Here is a 17,204-nt window from a genome sequence, read left to right on the forward strand (position 1 = left end):
GCCCGAAACGTCAATTCCCCTACTCCTTGGATGCTGCCTGACCTGCTGCGCTTTTCCAGCAACACATTTTTCAATTTTGTATACTACGTTGGTTTGCTCATGCTGGGTATTGGGTCCTTTGTCCTGGTGAATTGTTGTCTGAGAGTGGCTGTTGGTTTCCGTGCTGTTATGAGTCCTAGTGGTCGTAGTAGTCTGGCTGTCAGTTCAGAAATGTTCTTGATGTATGGTAACGTGGCTAGTCCTTTGGGTTGTCTCATTCCGTTGTCTTTCCCTTAGTCATCTGTTGATGAAATTGCGAGGGTATCCGTTTTTGGTGAATAGATTGTAGACGTGTTCTTCTTCCTCTTTTTGCAGTTCTGGTGTGCTATAGTGTGTTGTGGCCCTTTTGAACAGTGTCTTGATGCAACTTCTTTTGTGTGTTGGGGTGTTTGCTTTCGTAGTTCAGGACTTGGTCTGTGTGTGTGGCTTTCCTGTATACCTTTGTGGTGAATTCTCCATTCAGTGTTCTCTGTACCATCACGTCTAGGAATGGGAGTTGGTTGTCTTTTTCTTCCTCTCTAGTCAATCCGATTCCTGTGAATGTGGCGTTGATGATCATGTGTGTGTTTTCTATTTCTGTGTTTTTAATGATTACAAAAGGTGTCATCCACATTTCTGACCCAGAGTTTGGGTTGAATTTGCGGTAAGACTGTTTGTTCTAATCCTTAAAAGCAGATTGTTTGATTTGTCAGGTGTTTTCCATCCCTCCGAATAATCCAATCTAATGCTGATCTCCAGATTGCTCCCTATTTTCTATATTCCACATTTTCACGTGACTATCCAATTCCCTCATAAACCTATTTATTGTATTAAATCTTCAGCCACTAGCATGATGTGCAGTGGTTGTCTTTAACGTAATGAATGACATAATAACAGTTTATGCCATCAGACATTCCTGATAATCCCTACTTTACTTACCTCTGTCACCTGAGTCAAACATCAGTAGCACTGAAAGAAATCTCTATTGTTATGTCTTCAACTCCCTCTTATCCTTTAAGACCATCCTGAAAACCCAACTGTGTGAATAAAGATTCGGAAATTCTATTTCGATTAGTGTCCGCATTTCAGATTCTTTTCTATGGTCTTCCGAGGTGCCATGGGACTCTGTTTTTACATTGAAGGTGCTACATAAAAGCTATGAAACTGTTATTAGCAGAGAATCTGCGACTCAGAAGTAATTTGCTTCTGAATTATGCCAGAACATACCATGACTGCATGGCCATGTCACTGAAGCATGCTTGCTTTGCAAATGCAGTACCTCAAGCTTTGAATCGGCATGGTGGCTCAGTGGTTAGCACTACTACCTCACAGCATCAGAGACCCAGGTTTGATTCCAACCTTGGGAAACCGTCTGTGTGGAGTTTTCACATTCTCCCCATGTCTGCATGGGTTTTGTCCAGGTGCTCTGGTTTCCTCCCATAATCCAAAGATGTGCAGGTTAGGTGAATTGGCCATGCTAAATTGTCCAGTGTTCAGGGATGTGTAGGTTAGGTGCATTAGTCAGGGGTGAATGTAGAGTAATAGGGTAGGGGAATGAGTTTGGGTAGGGATAATCTTTGGAGGGTCAGTGTGGATTTGTTGGGCCGAAGGGCCTGTTTCCACACTGCAGGGATTTGATGAAAATAAAATCTATGACAGGTAATTTTATGGGAATTCATACGTTAGTGAACTTGTACAAAATTGAATACAAGAATAACAATGCAATACAATGCTTTGATGCATACATCCTCCAAACATAATATTTTGAGCAGATAAAAATCAGGAATCTCAGTTGCACTCTCAGAGTGCACTGCTCTTCCCAAGTTGCACCTTTGTATTTTTTTCTTTATTCATCGGTGGAAAGTGGGTGTGACTGGCAAGCTGAGGATTTGGTTGCTCGTCTCTAATTACTCTTGAAGAAGGGGACTTACATTTCAATGAGCAGTTAATAGGCAACCAAATTGTACAGCTCTAGAACCACATACAAGTCAGCCCAGGTAAGGGCGACAGATTCCATTTCCTAAGGGACTTCTGTAAACCAGGTGAGTTTTTAAACAACAATCAGCATTTCACGGTCATGATTTCTGGGATTAACACTGTATTTCAGATTTAATCATTTAATATAAATTCCACCAGCTGCTATTTCTTCCTTCTTTCATCATTTTCAAATAGCAGTTAGTCATGATATTTCCCCTCACCTCTTCTACACACAACGTTTCCTTTTATCCCATCACCTTTGACCTTGTACTGTAATCCTTTGGTCACTTCATCTCGCCTTGCCTCCCTCTATCATAAAAATTCAATTTTGTCTTTTTCCCATCCTACCCTGTTTCATGTGTACAAAACTAATGACGTTTCTAACTGTGAAAGGTACAGATCTGAAATGTTAACTTGGTTTCTTCTCCGCAGATGCTACTGGAAATTTTAGCATTTTTTTCCATTAATGGTTAAGTTGAAAAATTTAAGCTCAAAGTTCATCAGAAAACACTGGTGTGTTCCTATCTGGTTTCCTTCCTTACAATAATGACCTAAATTCAAATGTACTTCATGGGATACAAAGCATCCTGCCATTCCCCATGATTCTGAACAACACTTTGAACATGTTAGTGCTTTCTTTCTGCCTGTCTATGGCAAAAGCTTTCTAAAATGTGGTAGATCAGTAATGCTGTGATTAATAAAAATGCTAAAAAGGCTGGTGTAGTAATCTTAGCTCAACAAATACGGTATTGTATTTTCCTGTTTAAAGCCAGCGTCTGTGCCAACATGCAATTCCATGTCAAAGGCACTGGGTGGCACTTTAGCATAATGTCTCAAATTGAAGATAAAGGCAAGCGCCTAAATTAAATTAAGAATAATTTGTGCATTGTTACTTCTTCACTACTCATAGAATGGAGTAGTAGAAAATGAATAGTCTGTCTGTCTTGTCAGAGTTGGAACTCTGTAGGAACAGCTTAGTCCCATGCCCACCTTGCAATTTCTCCCTCTCTTCATATAATTATCAAATTCTCTTTTGAAACCCATGATTAACTCTATTGCCACCAAACGTTTGGTTGCACATTCAGATCCTAACCAGCTTTGGCTCTTTTCCTATTCACCACAAATCAGTGTTCACTAGTATTTGACTCTGCTGCAGTGCTAATTGTCTCTATCTAATCTGTCCACACCCCTCATGGTTGTAGAACACCTTGAACAAATCTAGTCTCAACATTCTTTTCACAAAGAGCAGTCCCAGCTTTTCCACTACATCTACATAGCTGGGGGCCATCATTCTTGGAGTTGATCCCTTAAGACTTTTCAACGATCTCTGCGGTTTAAATTTTTGTAATTGTATGAAATGCAGAATTCGTGTCTTTGTCAGTTTGTCCTGATAAGTGTAAGATTAAAAGCTACAACAGCACGTCTTTCTTTTCAGCAATATTTGAGATTTTACTCCAGGACCTGATCAAATGTATCTCAGGATGTGGTGAGAAGCTAGGGAAGGAATTGTGGAGCCCCTAGCAGAGATATTTGTATCATCAACATCCATTGGTGAGATGCAGGAGGACTGGAGAATGGCTAATACTGTGCCTTTACTTAAGACAGGCTGTAAGGAGAAATCTGCCAACTATAGGCCGGTGATTCTGAGATCAGTGTTCACTAAGTTGTTGGAGAGGATTCTGAAAGACAGGATTTTTAATGCATTTGGAGCTCCATGGACTGATTAGGGATGTTCGGCATGGCTTTGTGCATGGGAAATCATGTCTCACAAACTTGATTTGAGATTTTTGAGGTTGTAACCAAAAAGATTGATGAGGGCAGAGCAGTAGACATTGTCTACATGGATTTTAGTAAAGTCTTTGACAAGGTTCTGCATGATAGACTAATTAGTAAAGTTAGATCACCACTGGTTTGTGGTGAATAGGAAAAGAACCAAAGTTGGTTAGGATCTGAATGTGCAACCAAACGTTTGGTGGCAATAGAGTTAATCATGGGTTTCAAAAGAGAATTTGATTCAGGGAAAGCTTGCTAATTGGATACAAACTTGGCTGGATGGTAGGAGACAGAGGGTGGCAGTGGAGGATTGTTTTTCGGACAGAAGGCTGGGTTCATTTTGTTTGTCATTTTTATAAACCATCTGAATGAGAATTTAGGTGGCACAGTTAGTACGTTAGCAGATGACACCCAGATTGGTGGTATAGTGGGCAGTGACGGTTATCTAAGGTTATGAAGAGATCTTGATCAATTGTGCCAAGGTGCTGAGGAGTGGTTGCTGGAGTTTAATTTGGATAAATGCAAGGTATTTCATTTGAACATAGAACATAGAGAACACGATGTTGTGCCGAGGATTAATCCTAATGTAAAATATTTTAACCTACGCACCCCTCAATTCACTGCTATCCACGTGCATGTCCAGCAGTCACTTAAATGTCCCTAATGACTCTGCTTCCACCACCACCACTGGCAATGCATTCCCTGCATTCACAACTCTCTGCGTAAAAAACCTGCCTCTGATGCACCCTCTATACCTTTCTCCTAATATCTTAAAACTATGACCCCTCGTGCCAGTCAATGCTGCCCTGGGGAAAAGTCTCTGGCTATGGACTCTATCCATGCCTCTCATTACCTTGTGTACCTCAATAAGGTCACCTCTTTTCTCTCTGTAAAGAAAAGTCCAGACTTAGTCAACCTCTCTTCATAAGACAAGCCCTCCAGTCCAGGCAGCATCCTGGTAAACCTTCTTTACAACCTCTGCAAAGCCTCCATATCTTTCCTATAATAGGGCGACCAGAACTGGACAAAATACTCCAAGTGTGGTCTCACCAGGGTCTTGTAGAGTTGCAGCAAAACCTTGTGGCTCTTAAATTCAATCCCCCTCTTAATGAAAGCCAAAACACCATATGCTTTCTTAACAACCCTATTCACTTGGGTGGGAATTTTGAGGGATCAATGCAAATGAACACCAAGATCCTGCTGTTCCTCCACAATGCCAAGAATCCTATCTTTAATGCTATATTCAGTATTCGAGTTTGACCTTCCAAAATACTTCACTTCGCATTCATCCAGGATGAACTCCATCTGCAATTTCTCAGTCCAGCTCTGCATCCTGTCTGTCGCGCTGCAGCCTGCAATAGCCCTCGATACTATCAAAGGCACCTCCAACCTTTGTGTCATCGGCAAATTTACTAACCTACCCTTCAACCTCCTCATCCAAGTCATTTATAAAAACTACAAAGAGCAGAGGCCAAGGACACAGCCCTGCAGGACACCATTCACCACTGACCTCCAGGCATTACCTTTCCATCTACAACCACTCTCTGTCTTCTGTCAGCCAATCAATTCTGAATCAAAACAGCTAACTCTCCCTGTATCCCATACCTCCTTACTTTATGAATGAGCCTACCATGGGGAACCTTATCAAATGCCTTGCTGAAGTCCATATACACCACATCCACTGCTCGACCTTTGTTGATGTGTCTTGTCAGCCTCTTCAAAGAATTCAATAAGATTTGTGAGGCATGACCTGCCCCTCAGAAAGCCATGCTGACTGCTTTTAATCATGCTATGCTTTTCCAAATAGTCATAAATCCTATCCCTCAGAATTCTTTCCAAAACCTTACTGCCCACAGACGTAAGATTGACTGGTCTGTAATTATGATTCGGAGATTCAGGTCCTCTGAATGATTCTGAATGGTCTGTAATTGGCAGGGATTTTCCTATTCCCTTTCTTGAGAAAAGGAACATTTGCCTCCCTCCAATCCTTGGTACAACTCCTGTGGAGAGTGAGGAGGCAAAGATCCTCACCAGTGGCTTAGCAACCTCCTTTCTCACTTCCCGGTGCAACCTAGGATAAATCTGGACTGGCCCTGGTGACTTATCAATCTTAATGTTTGCCAAAATTTCCAGCACATCAACTTCATCAATCTTGATCTGTTCAAGCCTGTTTCCCAGCTCTTTAAAATTCTCATTTATAACAAGGTCTTTTTCCTTAGAAGAAACCGAAGCAAAAAATTCATTCAGGGCTTCCCCGATCTGTTAGATTCCATGCACAAGTCCCCTACACTATCCCTGATCAACCCTACTTTCTCCCTGATCATTCTCTTTTTCCTCACAAATGAGTAAAATGCCTTTGGGTTCTCCCTAATCCTTCCTGCCAAGCCTTTTTCGTGCCCCTTGCTGGCCCTCCTCAGTCCATTTCTGAGCTCCTTTCTAGTAAGCCTGTAATCCTCTAAAACTGTGCTAGATCCTTGCTTCCTCCACCTTATGTAAGCTGCCTTCTTCCTTTTGACAAGAAACTCCTCTGTTCTAGTCATCCAAGGCTTCTTAATCTTTCCCCTTCTTGCCTGTCTCAGAGGAACAAATTTGTACATCACTCACAACAACTGCTCTTTAAACATGTCTGTTGTGCCCTTTCTGTGGAACAATTGCTCCCAATCTGTACTTCCCAACTCCTATCTGATAGCATCATAACCTTCTTTTCCCCAATTAAATATCTTCCCTTGGTAACTGCTCCTTTCCCCCTCTGAGGTTATAGTAAATGTGAGGCAGTTGTGATCACTGTCACTAAAGTGTTCTCCCACTGCAAGATGTGACACCTGCTCCAGCTCATTGCTGAGCACCAAATCCAAAATGGCCTCTCCCCTCGTTGGCCTGTCTACATACTGAGTAAGGAAACCCTCCTGAACTCACCTGACAAAAATGGCTCCATCCAAACCATCTGCATTAAGGAGGTTCCAGGCAATATTGGGAAAGTTGAAGTCACCCATAACAACAACTCTGCTACATCTGCATTTTTTCCAAAATCTGCCGGCTTATGAGTTCTTCAATCTCCCTACTGCTATTAGGGAATTAGTTTGGGAAATTTGATCACCATGGACAGGTCAGACCTAAGGGACTGACAAATGAATGTTTTTGAATATAGTTTTTTATTTTCCTGGACTAAATGTTTATGCTGAAAATTAGTTGATTAGTTTTGACTAGATGTTGGGAACAAAGCAAATTTAAGAGATCTGGATTTTCCTCTGCTGTAGCTCAAGTTAAAATTAACAACAGTGAAGACAGTGGAAAAAACTTTCTCCACCTGAAAAGTACTCTTCAAATTTACCTGCCCTATTTCCAGACAGGAGTCTCAAATACTCAATCATGTATGACAAACCAAATTTACATGATAGTCAATATACAGCAAGAAAGAAACTAGATACTCTTCTGGCTTGGTGAATATAAGCCATGGTAATACCTGAAGAGGGAAGTTAGTATTTGTGGACAGTGGTGAGCAGACAGCTAATGGCTCTGATGGAGAGAATAACCTCATAGTGCCCCTCCCCCTCTTCTCTCACAAAAGATGGCAATGCTGCCTTATGTAGTTTTTTTTTAAATAAAAGAAACATTTTGGACACTGTTGTCCATTTAATGCTCATCCCTCTTCTATTTTATCATTGTAGTACCATGATTTTTTTTTAAAAAGCCAACTGGAAAATTCATTTAATTGCAGAAATAACATCTAAACAATTGGAGGTACTCAGTCCACAGAATGACTACATATTTAGAACTGAAATGAATTAGCTTTATCGTCACTTGCACTCAAATGAGTGCAGTGAAACATTTGTAATGTTACTGCTTTGGCACCATCTTAGGTACAAAGTACCTCTTCATTTCTCAAAATCTTACCGTTCTAAATTAGTAAATGCCTCCTCACCTGTCTTGGTTAAGGTCCACCACAGCAACATCATAACCAAAAGAGGATGCCAATCCTTCCCCATCCAGGACATGTTCAGTCATTAGGTTTCTTGTGCGTTCCTCTATCTTTAGGAAAACAACCGCTCCAGCATGATTGGCTCTTGGCGCACCCGATACAAAGGTAAATGTTTTCTTCGTTGTGATTCCCTTGCCTGAGTCCAGAGAGAAGCCTAATGCAAAACAATAGGATTAGACTGCATATCTAATTAGCAAAACAGCCACAGATACATTGTTAAAGTAAACAGACAGCAAGGATCTGGATTAGATTCAGAGGAGATTCAAAGTTTAATATTTGATTCCTGATCAGACTAGGAAAGACACATCTACATTTTGAACTTAAGCTTGTGGTGCAAAATGTGCTGGCATCATCTTCAAACACACATCAGCTGTGTGAAGTAAACATTTCCCGTGGCATGCTGAGCAGGACAGGTCCTATTTATTGTGACACCAGTACTATAATGCTTCAATTTAATGATTCATCTAATGCCTTTTCTGAACCTCACATAGCTTAATACATATTAAACAGCAGGAAAGACTATCTAGTCAGCATTTTTTAAAAGGGATCATCAATTATTAGTTCATTGATATTACAAAATATTGAAATTTGCATGATTTTATTTTTTAAACTGTGCCTTAAATACACATATAGTTCTGAAAAAAAGAGGAGAGGGTGAATTCCTTATAAACATCTCAGATCAGAAGTATCCATATGACATCAGGTTGCCAACAGGATGAGAGTTGAGAAGAGAATGAAAGTCCAGTAGAAACCACTGAGGGGTATAATACCTGTTTGATCCAGTAATGGTTGTGAAATGGTTAATGCTGAGGGATGCATTAAGCTGCAGCTGGTGATGCAATATGGACGTGTGTGGGAAAAGGCAGAACATCTCAGAATTTAGAAAGGGGACACACCCATTATCCTAGGTTCCCGATTGTCTTGAGGACAAGGTCTCTTACTCATGTAACTTGTATCTGGTTGCAACACATTACATTTTCTTGATAAGACAAGAGCATCATTTCGTTAGACTAACTAGTGGCTTTCCTCTTCTACACTGGAAACTGCAAGCCTTATGAAGCCCAAACTAAAAAGGAGGATGATGCAGAAAATCTGCCTTATGGTGATCAAAAGTCTAGAAAGCTCATACAATATGATACCAACAGTTGTTTTCCAAGATTTAATTTAACTGTACCATTACAATAATAGCGGCCACGACTTAGACATGGCTTTAACTGTACAAGTGCTCTCTTATAATCTTTTACTCAGAAGTACATGCACACAGTGTCATATGTGCTCACACTGCGCACCTCAATATACCTATTTACTTGAGTCCATCAGCATATTTTCTCTAACATGGTTTTAATGTGGGGTTAGAAACCAAGCAAAGCACGAGATTTGCACCCTATATTGTAGGGTCACAAAGGGAAGTTTGATGGTTAGTTATAGAAATTGCTGTAATGTGAATTGCAGATAGATAAAATCGTAAAGCACTGGAGCCTGATCAGTTCAATCTCCACAGGTGACCTACCAATTAGCCCCATGGGCCTGCCCTCTCTCCAGATCCTTCATAATGTTTTTTTTTAAATATCTATCCCTTTCTCTTATAAAATTATTAATACCTACCTAAATAGCTATTAGCAGGAACAGGTATCAATTTTTCATTACGTTTGCTTTCATCACCAACTTCATAGGGTCCATCAAAGTTAAGCTCTTCAATGTTTCTGATTTCTTCAACATGTACTATTCCTAAGGGAACAAATAGTTAAGTGGGATAATGAGCATCTTTATGCAGTGCTGGAAGCAGGTTACAGATATTCCCCGCTTTTCAAAAGTTTGCTTTACACCAGTTCGCTTTTTACGAAAGACCTACATTAGTACCTGTTTTTGCTAACCAAAAGAGGATTTTCTCTTTTACGAAAAGGCGTGCACAGACAGAGAGGCGCCAAGCGCCTTTCCAGGAAGTATTAATACATGATCCTCTTCCACTCTCTCCGACACCCAACTTCTGACAACTCAGCCTAACACACCATCAACACCTCCACCATCTCCAGTGTGCTCGCTGTCTTCACGATTCTGATGAATCAAACTCCATATATTATTTCTACGTTGTATAGGCTGTGTACTTATCATTTGATTCCTGCTTTTACTACATGTTGGTGTTATTTTATTTTGTGTGTGTTATTTTTAGGTTTCCTTTGGGTCTGGGAACACTCAAAAGTATTTCTCATATAAATTACTGGTAATTACTTCTTCGTTTTACGCCATTTCAGTTTACAAATGGTTTCAGGAACACTCTACTTTTGGATAGCGGGGGATAACTGTACCTCATGCAGCCATCTTATCCCAATGCACAAAATGGGACAGATCAATAATCTCACTATCTACAGTTACAATCATATTGGTCACATTATTAAATGTTTGAAATATCTGTTAAAGATTGTCCTTGTACTTAGGTAGTTTCCCAAATTCCAAAAAGAAAATTATGTGCAATCAATAGAAACACTGCACAATGCAATTATACGCCAAATCTTAATTCTTTCACTACATTAGTGATTAGATTTTTCACTTCTAGATAGTGGTATAGATGGGCAAATGGACAGAAACTACATTTTATATCTATTTTGATAATGATATTGAAAACTTTAAGTCTGCATGTTAATATACAACAACCTTTAGCAAAGCGTATATCAAGATAAACAATGTTTGGCCAATGACTTTGTCTTTTGTCTTGCACTCATTGGGAGAAGACAAAACTTATTTGCAAAAAAAAGTCTTTTTTCAGCAGCACTTAAACAAACATGGCTTCCAAAGCCCATGCCTGAAGCAGAAGTTCAGTCCCTAACTTAAATACACAAAGTACTGAATGTGTGTGCGAGGTCCTAATTCAGGATTGCTTTGCCTGTGCAGCACTTAAATGAACCTTAAATATTATCACCCACAAGGAAAACTTTTCACACATACTTACCTGAACATGTAGCCTGTAGGAACAGAAGCTTTATATTTAAAGTTATACATTCAGATAAATTGCCTGAAAATAATCATCTGTTAAACCTTCAGCTGGTCCTATCAAACTGCCTGATTTTTCTAAAATGTAGCATAGGTCACTGTTTTTATTATTGCATCTTAAAATGGCTACAGGACAGAAGGTGTCTATTTACTCTGTCTTGTCCATGTGACTCTCTGAACGAGTTACTCAGTTAGTCCCATTCCCTTGCCTTTACTAAATAGGCCAGCAAAGTTTTCACTTCAAATTATTATCCAATTCCCCTTTGAAAGTCTTAACAGAAATTGCCTTTGCCACACCTTTGGATCGTGCACCCTCAATCCTACATACCTACTGTGTTTAAAAAAAATCTTTCCCTCACGATGCCTCTGATTCTTTTGTCAATCACCTTAAATGCAGAAACATTAGTCAACAGGGATTAGGTCCTTACCCATGAAACTTCCCTTTAGGTTCATCGTTGCAAAATGCAACATCTGGAACGTGCCAGCGCAGCAAATTGGACGTATTCGGTTGCGCCTGGTGTATCCAGAGTACAAATCCCCCACCATCTTATTGCAATGCACCCTCCCCAGACCCAGAATCTAATCTAATCTATAATATCATTCTTGCCATGCTATCTGCAGTTTTTAGTGGCTAATTCTTAACATCCACATCATCGTAAAAAGAAATGAAAGAAAACTAACAATTTTTTTGAAATTACAAGTTACCTTTCCAGTTGTAGGCACCTGGTGCTCCATACACAAAATAAGTACCATTATTGCTGAAAGCACTAGCTACACCTTGCTGACAAATACCAAACTTTTCATGACCCCGAAGTCGCCCAACGCAAAGTTTCACATTTTTATCGGTTTCATTTTCACGGAAAACAAGATCCTGGCTCAAAACATAGCACTGTCCAGTCACATCACGATCCTCATCTAGTTTATTCACATATCGCCTTCGCTCATACCGATGAGCACAAACCTGAAATGAATAAAATATATCTGTTTTTAATGCTAGGCGTTATCTAATAATAACAGTAATTTTGTTTTTTGTTAATCTAGTTAGCCCACCTTTAAGTAACTATTAAATGTTATTTAATAGTTCCAGGCCAAACTATTTAAATATTTTTCCTGTTCTAATCTTGTTAGATTAGATTAAATTCCCGCCAGCGTGGAAACAGGCCCTTCTGCCCAACCAGTCCTCCGAAGAGTAACCCATCCAGACCCATTTCCCTCTGACTGATGCACCCAACACAACGGGCAATTTAGCATGGCCAATTCACCTGACCTACACATTTTTTGGATTGTGGTAGGAAACCCACACAGACACTGGGAGAATGTGCAAACTCCACACAAACAGTTGCCGGAGGTTGGAATCAAACCTGGGTCCCTGGTGCTGTGAGGTAGTAGTGCTTACCACTGAACCACCATGCCACTCCAGTGTTCTGTGACAACACCAAAGCTAAATGTTTCACAAACATATCATAAGCAAAACAAAACAAAAGAGTTTTAGAGGTAAAATCAGTACAGAAATCTTCCTCAGGTGTCTTCAGGTCAAGTAAAAATAAGAAAAGGACGATGCCTGCACTGGGAATTAAAGTTGCCATTTGATATCTGATCTCTGTTACTGCCTCCTAGTTGGAGTCAACACCAGGAATTGAGAAGGTTCTGGGGTAATATGGTAAGTGAGCAAACTACTACATGGTTAGCACACTCTCTCAATCCTGACTGGAAGCTTATATATTTTACAAAGTACCATACGGAGTAAAAATTCAAAAAACTTACCATGACCTTCCCACCTGGTCCCTGACTTCTCACAGAAACACCCATCCATTGATTTTCTTTACTCTCTTGTGTCAAATCAGCTACAAATGGGTGAAAATATATTGATCAGGACACAAATACCTTAAAGATTTCCATTAACTATTTTTAATATATGACATCAGCAGCTCAGCACGATTCCCACAGCTCAGTCTGTGTTTCTTGCAGAAAGCAAAAGGTTAAGGAGAGCAGATTGAGAGAATGTTGCTCCCTAGTGGATTCTCACAATGGCTCCCTAAGATTCCAGCTTTAAAACTGCTCCACAAAAAAACAAAAGGTTTGGCTAATTTTCATTTGATGCATATATGTTATTAATACAATAGAAGTTATAAAGGTGAGAAAAGTAATTTACAGAACACAACGGTACTAAAGAGGTAAATAGATCTCTATTTGGTTGAAAGTAAGATACTGCAAATGAAAACAGAAAACAGCAAATCTGGCAGCATTTGTGAGGATTCGTTCCACACAAACCACTGCGTGTAATAAAAAATTGCCCTTCATGTCCCTTTTTTACATCTTTCTCCTCTCACCTTAGAAAGATGGCCCTTAGTATTGAAATCCCCCATCCTAGATAAAAGACACCTTCCATCAAAACATGTTTCAAAACATTGGCCTCTCCTGTCACATGAACCTTGAAACTCATGACCTTATAAAAACGTCATCCTTCCTCTGCCAACACTGATTTCTCAAACTCCTACAGGACTGAGGCTTTTCCTCTAACTAGCTATCCTTCAATATGTCTCCTTCCTATCAGAAAGATGTTGTGAAACTTGAAAGGGTTCAGAAAAGATTTACAAAGATGTTGCCAGGGTTGGAGGATCTGAGCTATAGGGAAAGGCTGAACAGGCTAGGGCTGTTTTCCCTGGAGCGTCGGAGGCTGAGGGGTGACCTTATCGATGTTTCTAAAATCATGAGGGGCATGGATAGGATACATAAATAAAGTCTTTTCCCTAGGTTCGGGGAGTCCAGAACTAGAGGGCATAATTTTAGGGTGAGAGGGGAAAGATATAAATGAGACCTAAGGGGCAACTTTTTTTCACACAGAGGATGGTATGTGTATGAAATGAGCTGCCAAAGGATATGGTGGAAGCTGGTACAATTGCAACATTTAAAAGGCATCTAGATGGGTATATGAATAGGAAGGGCTTGGAGAGGTATGGGCTGAGTGTTGGCAGATGGGACTAGATTGGGTTGGGATATCTGGTTGGCATGGACGAGTTGGACCAAAGGGTCTGTTTCTGCGCTGGACATCTCTATGACTCTTATGAGTCTATGAATTCCCTTTATCAAACATTTGGGTAGTCACAAAGCACCCAGGACTCTCAGTATGGTCTTCAAAAGTCACTATCCAATGCTTTAACCTTCAACCTTTCAATACTTAAAGCTTCTTATGACTATACCATTCCCAAGAGGCATGGTATCTCAGTGGTTAGCACTGCTGCCTCACAGCACCAGGGTCCCAATTTCAATTTCAGCCTTGGACATCTGTCTGTGTGGTGTTTACACATTCTCCCTGTGTCTATGTGGGTTTCCTCCCACAGTCCAAAGATGTGCAGGTCAGGTGAATTGGCCATGCTATAATTGCCCATAGTGCATTAGTCAGAAGGAAATGGGTCTGGGTTGGTTACTCTTCTAAGGGTTGGTATGGACTTGTTGGGCCGCGGGGCCTGTTTCCACACTGTAGGGAATTTAATCTAATTTTACCCCTCACTCACTCACAATCCAGCTTATTTGTTTTGGTACCATTGTATTCTATGTAATGATCCTTCCTCTGCAGCTTGTAGGTGCAAGTAGATGCTTTCTTTCTGTAAATATAATTAAGCAAGTTAAGACCGAGTATGCTAAACTTCTACTTCCTTCAGAAAACATACATTACTGTTGCTTCCTCTACTATAAGTTTACCTTCTTCAACAAATATCAAATAAAAAACCTCAATTTTTACTATATTCTCACTCAAACCAGATTATCGTTTTCAAAGCACCATTCTCACTCAATCCCACCTTGCTTGCTACTTCTTATTGTGTGATTTCCACAATCTTCAAAAAAAATCCAACTGCAGGTTACTATCACAAAAAAAGTGATTTTTTCCAAGAAATAGAATAGTTCAGAATCAGCTGGTTGCTATAGAAACTAATGTTCGATTTGAGAGACTATTGTATGATTTAAACTGTACTCACATTAAACGACTGTAAACTTCTGGCAAAGTTATTAATCTATTATTTTAGAGCAGTATCATGTAAAAGTACAAATTGGTTCAATGTTATCTCATTCCCAAAACCAAAACTGTAATAGCATTATACCGATAAATGCATATTTGAGATACATAAATAACTGACTGATTGTATTCATTATTATAGAATTCAAAAAGGAAGAAACCTTAAGACAAATGAAGTATTTTTCTTTTTGTTTTAGCTTGATCAACTTTTATTTAGCTCAATGACAAGGTAAACTCTTTAAAGTTTAGCTGCAGGTAAATCCATGCCAAGGTGAGCTAAGTACAGAAGTTGTGAATATGGATCAAAGTCAGATTTGTAAACATAAGGCCACATAATAAAATGGTGTTGCAAAACACGTATGAGACTATCTTCCTGCATCTGCACCCATTACTTGGGTACAGCAAGTATTGGGAAACTGAGTGGTTTGGAGCTCACGCTGATTACCAGAATTTCCTCCATTCTCTGCACCTTCCCTATAGCAGTTACACTAAATTCTGCTTTCTGTTCTATTATCCTGATACACTTACGTAAGGTATGATTTCTCTGGGTAGCACACAAAACAATACTTTTCACTGTATCTCAGTATAATAAATTAAATCAAAATCAATACTAAACTGAACTAAGCAGATTGCTTTACAAGTGCTCCGGCTCACCAGTTATCTAATGTTCGTTGAACTTTGGTGTTTCACTGTTTCTGGGTATACGGCTCTGGTAACTCTGACTTGTTTTTGTTTAAACTGTAAGATTTGCTCAGTTACACATGCTGCCACTGTTTAATTTTCAATGTCATTTACAATTATTGAAGCTTTGAAACATCAATGGTTTATTTTCAACTCATTTAATAATTCAGAGTACTTTTGAGTTAGAACAGTTAAATGCTTCATCTAACTTTTGGGCAGAAAAGATCCAAAGAGTGACAATAATAGCAGTCAAGTGATTTGAACTGTGTAAACAGACTGAAAAGCATGAGAATTCGAAAGTCAGTGTTTAATTATTTTCAATATTAAATTCCTAAGTTCTTTTGGGTGTTAAATCCATAAAAATTCAATCAGTTCCGAATGTAAGAAATCTCCAAAATTTTCCATCCCTTCTTCTAAAAATGTCAAATTCACATTTCACTTCATAAAAGCACAAATTTAAAAAGACCTATTCAGAATTACAACATGTCTAATAAACTGAATAAGCAATCTCAAATCAATGGAACAATTAAGAATCATGATGGCACTGTGGTTAGCACTGCTGCCTCACAGTGCCAGAGACCCGGGTTCAACTCCCGCCTCAAGCAACTGTCTGTGTGGAGTTTGCACATTCTCCCAGTGTCTGCGCGGGTTCCCTCTGGGTGCTCCGGTTTCCTCCCACAGTCCAAAAATGTGTTGGTTAGGTGAATTGGCCATGCTAAATTGCCTGTAGTGTTAGGTGAAGGGATAAATATAGGGGGGTGGGTTGTTCTTCAGAGGGTCAGTGTGGACTTGTTGGGCTGAAGGGCCTGTTTCCACACTAAGTAAAGAAAAATAAATCCTGAAGATTCATGAGCTTTTTTTAATATAAGGTCTCTTAAAGTCACAGTCATTGAAAGAGAAAGCTGACTATGTGTGCAAAACCTCAGCAATTATACTTTTAATTGTCGACAAAGCATGGGAGAGGTCTGTGAATTGCTGTTTAGTACTCCAACTGGCAACTGTTAATTTGCATTCAGTTTCTTACAATGCAGGGAAAGTTATAAAATGTCTTTCAGCATGGCAAGTGGTCAAAAACATTGCCTGCAAACCAGCAGCATTTGCTCTTGGGCATTTTCACTGGATCTATGCATATGACTTGGTTTCCTTGTTAGTGAACTTGTTTTAGCATGACAATACTTACCATTATCATCAAAAATGACACGCACACAGTCATTTTCTTCAGCTGTAATGGGGCATTTGTACAATCCTCCCGTAATTGTAGCTTTTTGGTTCGGAAGTCCTTCTGCTTTTGGAGCACCAACTAATAACCTGTTGAGAAGATTTGTTTTTAAAAACAAAAGGTTAAAAAATGTGAAAAATTCCAGTAGGTTACACCAATTAAATTATTACATATAGGACAGATCAAGGCCACCAAGTTTGTAAGAAATTAAAGGAAACTAGCTTTGTCTCCCCACAGCTTTGAGAGATCAGAGCTGAACATCTTCTACACTATATCATGGGACTGATTTTAAACATGAAACCATGCTGAAAGCATAAAACATTCTTCACTTCAAAGCAAATGAGATCCACACATTTTGCTGCATAAATCCAGATCATCTCTTTTATTGCCACAAATGCAATTGCAAGGTGATTCCTGAATATGCCTTAACACTTATCAAACTGTTTGCAGAGGTATAACAGAACTATTTACCTTTCACTGGGCATTATTAAAAATATTGTATTTACAGAACACACTTTAACGTACAATTAGATTAGATTCCTTACAGTATGGAA

General features: G+C 39.4%; 1 protein-coding gene across 2 annotated transcripts in view; it reads right to left on the reverse strand.

Moving 5' to 3' along the window:
• LOC140482187 (integrin alpha-6-like) overlaps positions 1–17,204 on the reverse strand; it is an 84,800-nt gene that overhangs the window by 35,865 nt on the left and 31,731 nt on the right. For both annotated transcript variants that reach the window (XM_072579238.1, XM_072579239.1), the window contains exons 2-6: positions 16,612–16,739; positions 12,500–12,579; positions 11,441–11,696; positions 9,353–9,475; positions 7,691–7,901 (exon numbers count right to left, since the gene is read on the reverse strand). In XM_072579238.1, coding sequence (XP_072435339.1) covers positions 7,691–7,901; positions 9,353–9,475; positions 11,441–11,696; positions 12,500–12,579; positions 16,612–16,739 — 798 coding nt within the window. The remainder of the gene's footprint in view (positions 1–7,690; positions 7,902–9,352; positions 9,476–11,440; positions 11,697–12,499; positions 12,580–16,611; positions 16,740–17,204) is intronic.

The sequence above is a fragment of the Chiloscyllium punctatum genome, chromosome 10 (assembly GCF_047496795.1).
Source record: "Chiloscyllium punctatum isolate Juve2018m chromosome 10, sChiPun1.3, whole genome shotgun sequence".
In the NCBI taxonomy this organism is placed as follows: Eukaryota; Metazoa; Chordata; class Chondrichthyes; order Orectolobiformes; family Hemiscylliidae; genus Chiloscyllium; species Chiloscyllium punctatum.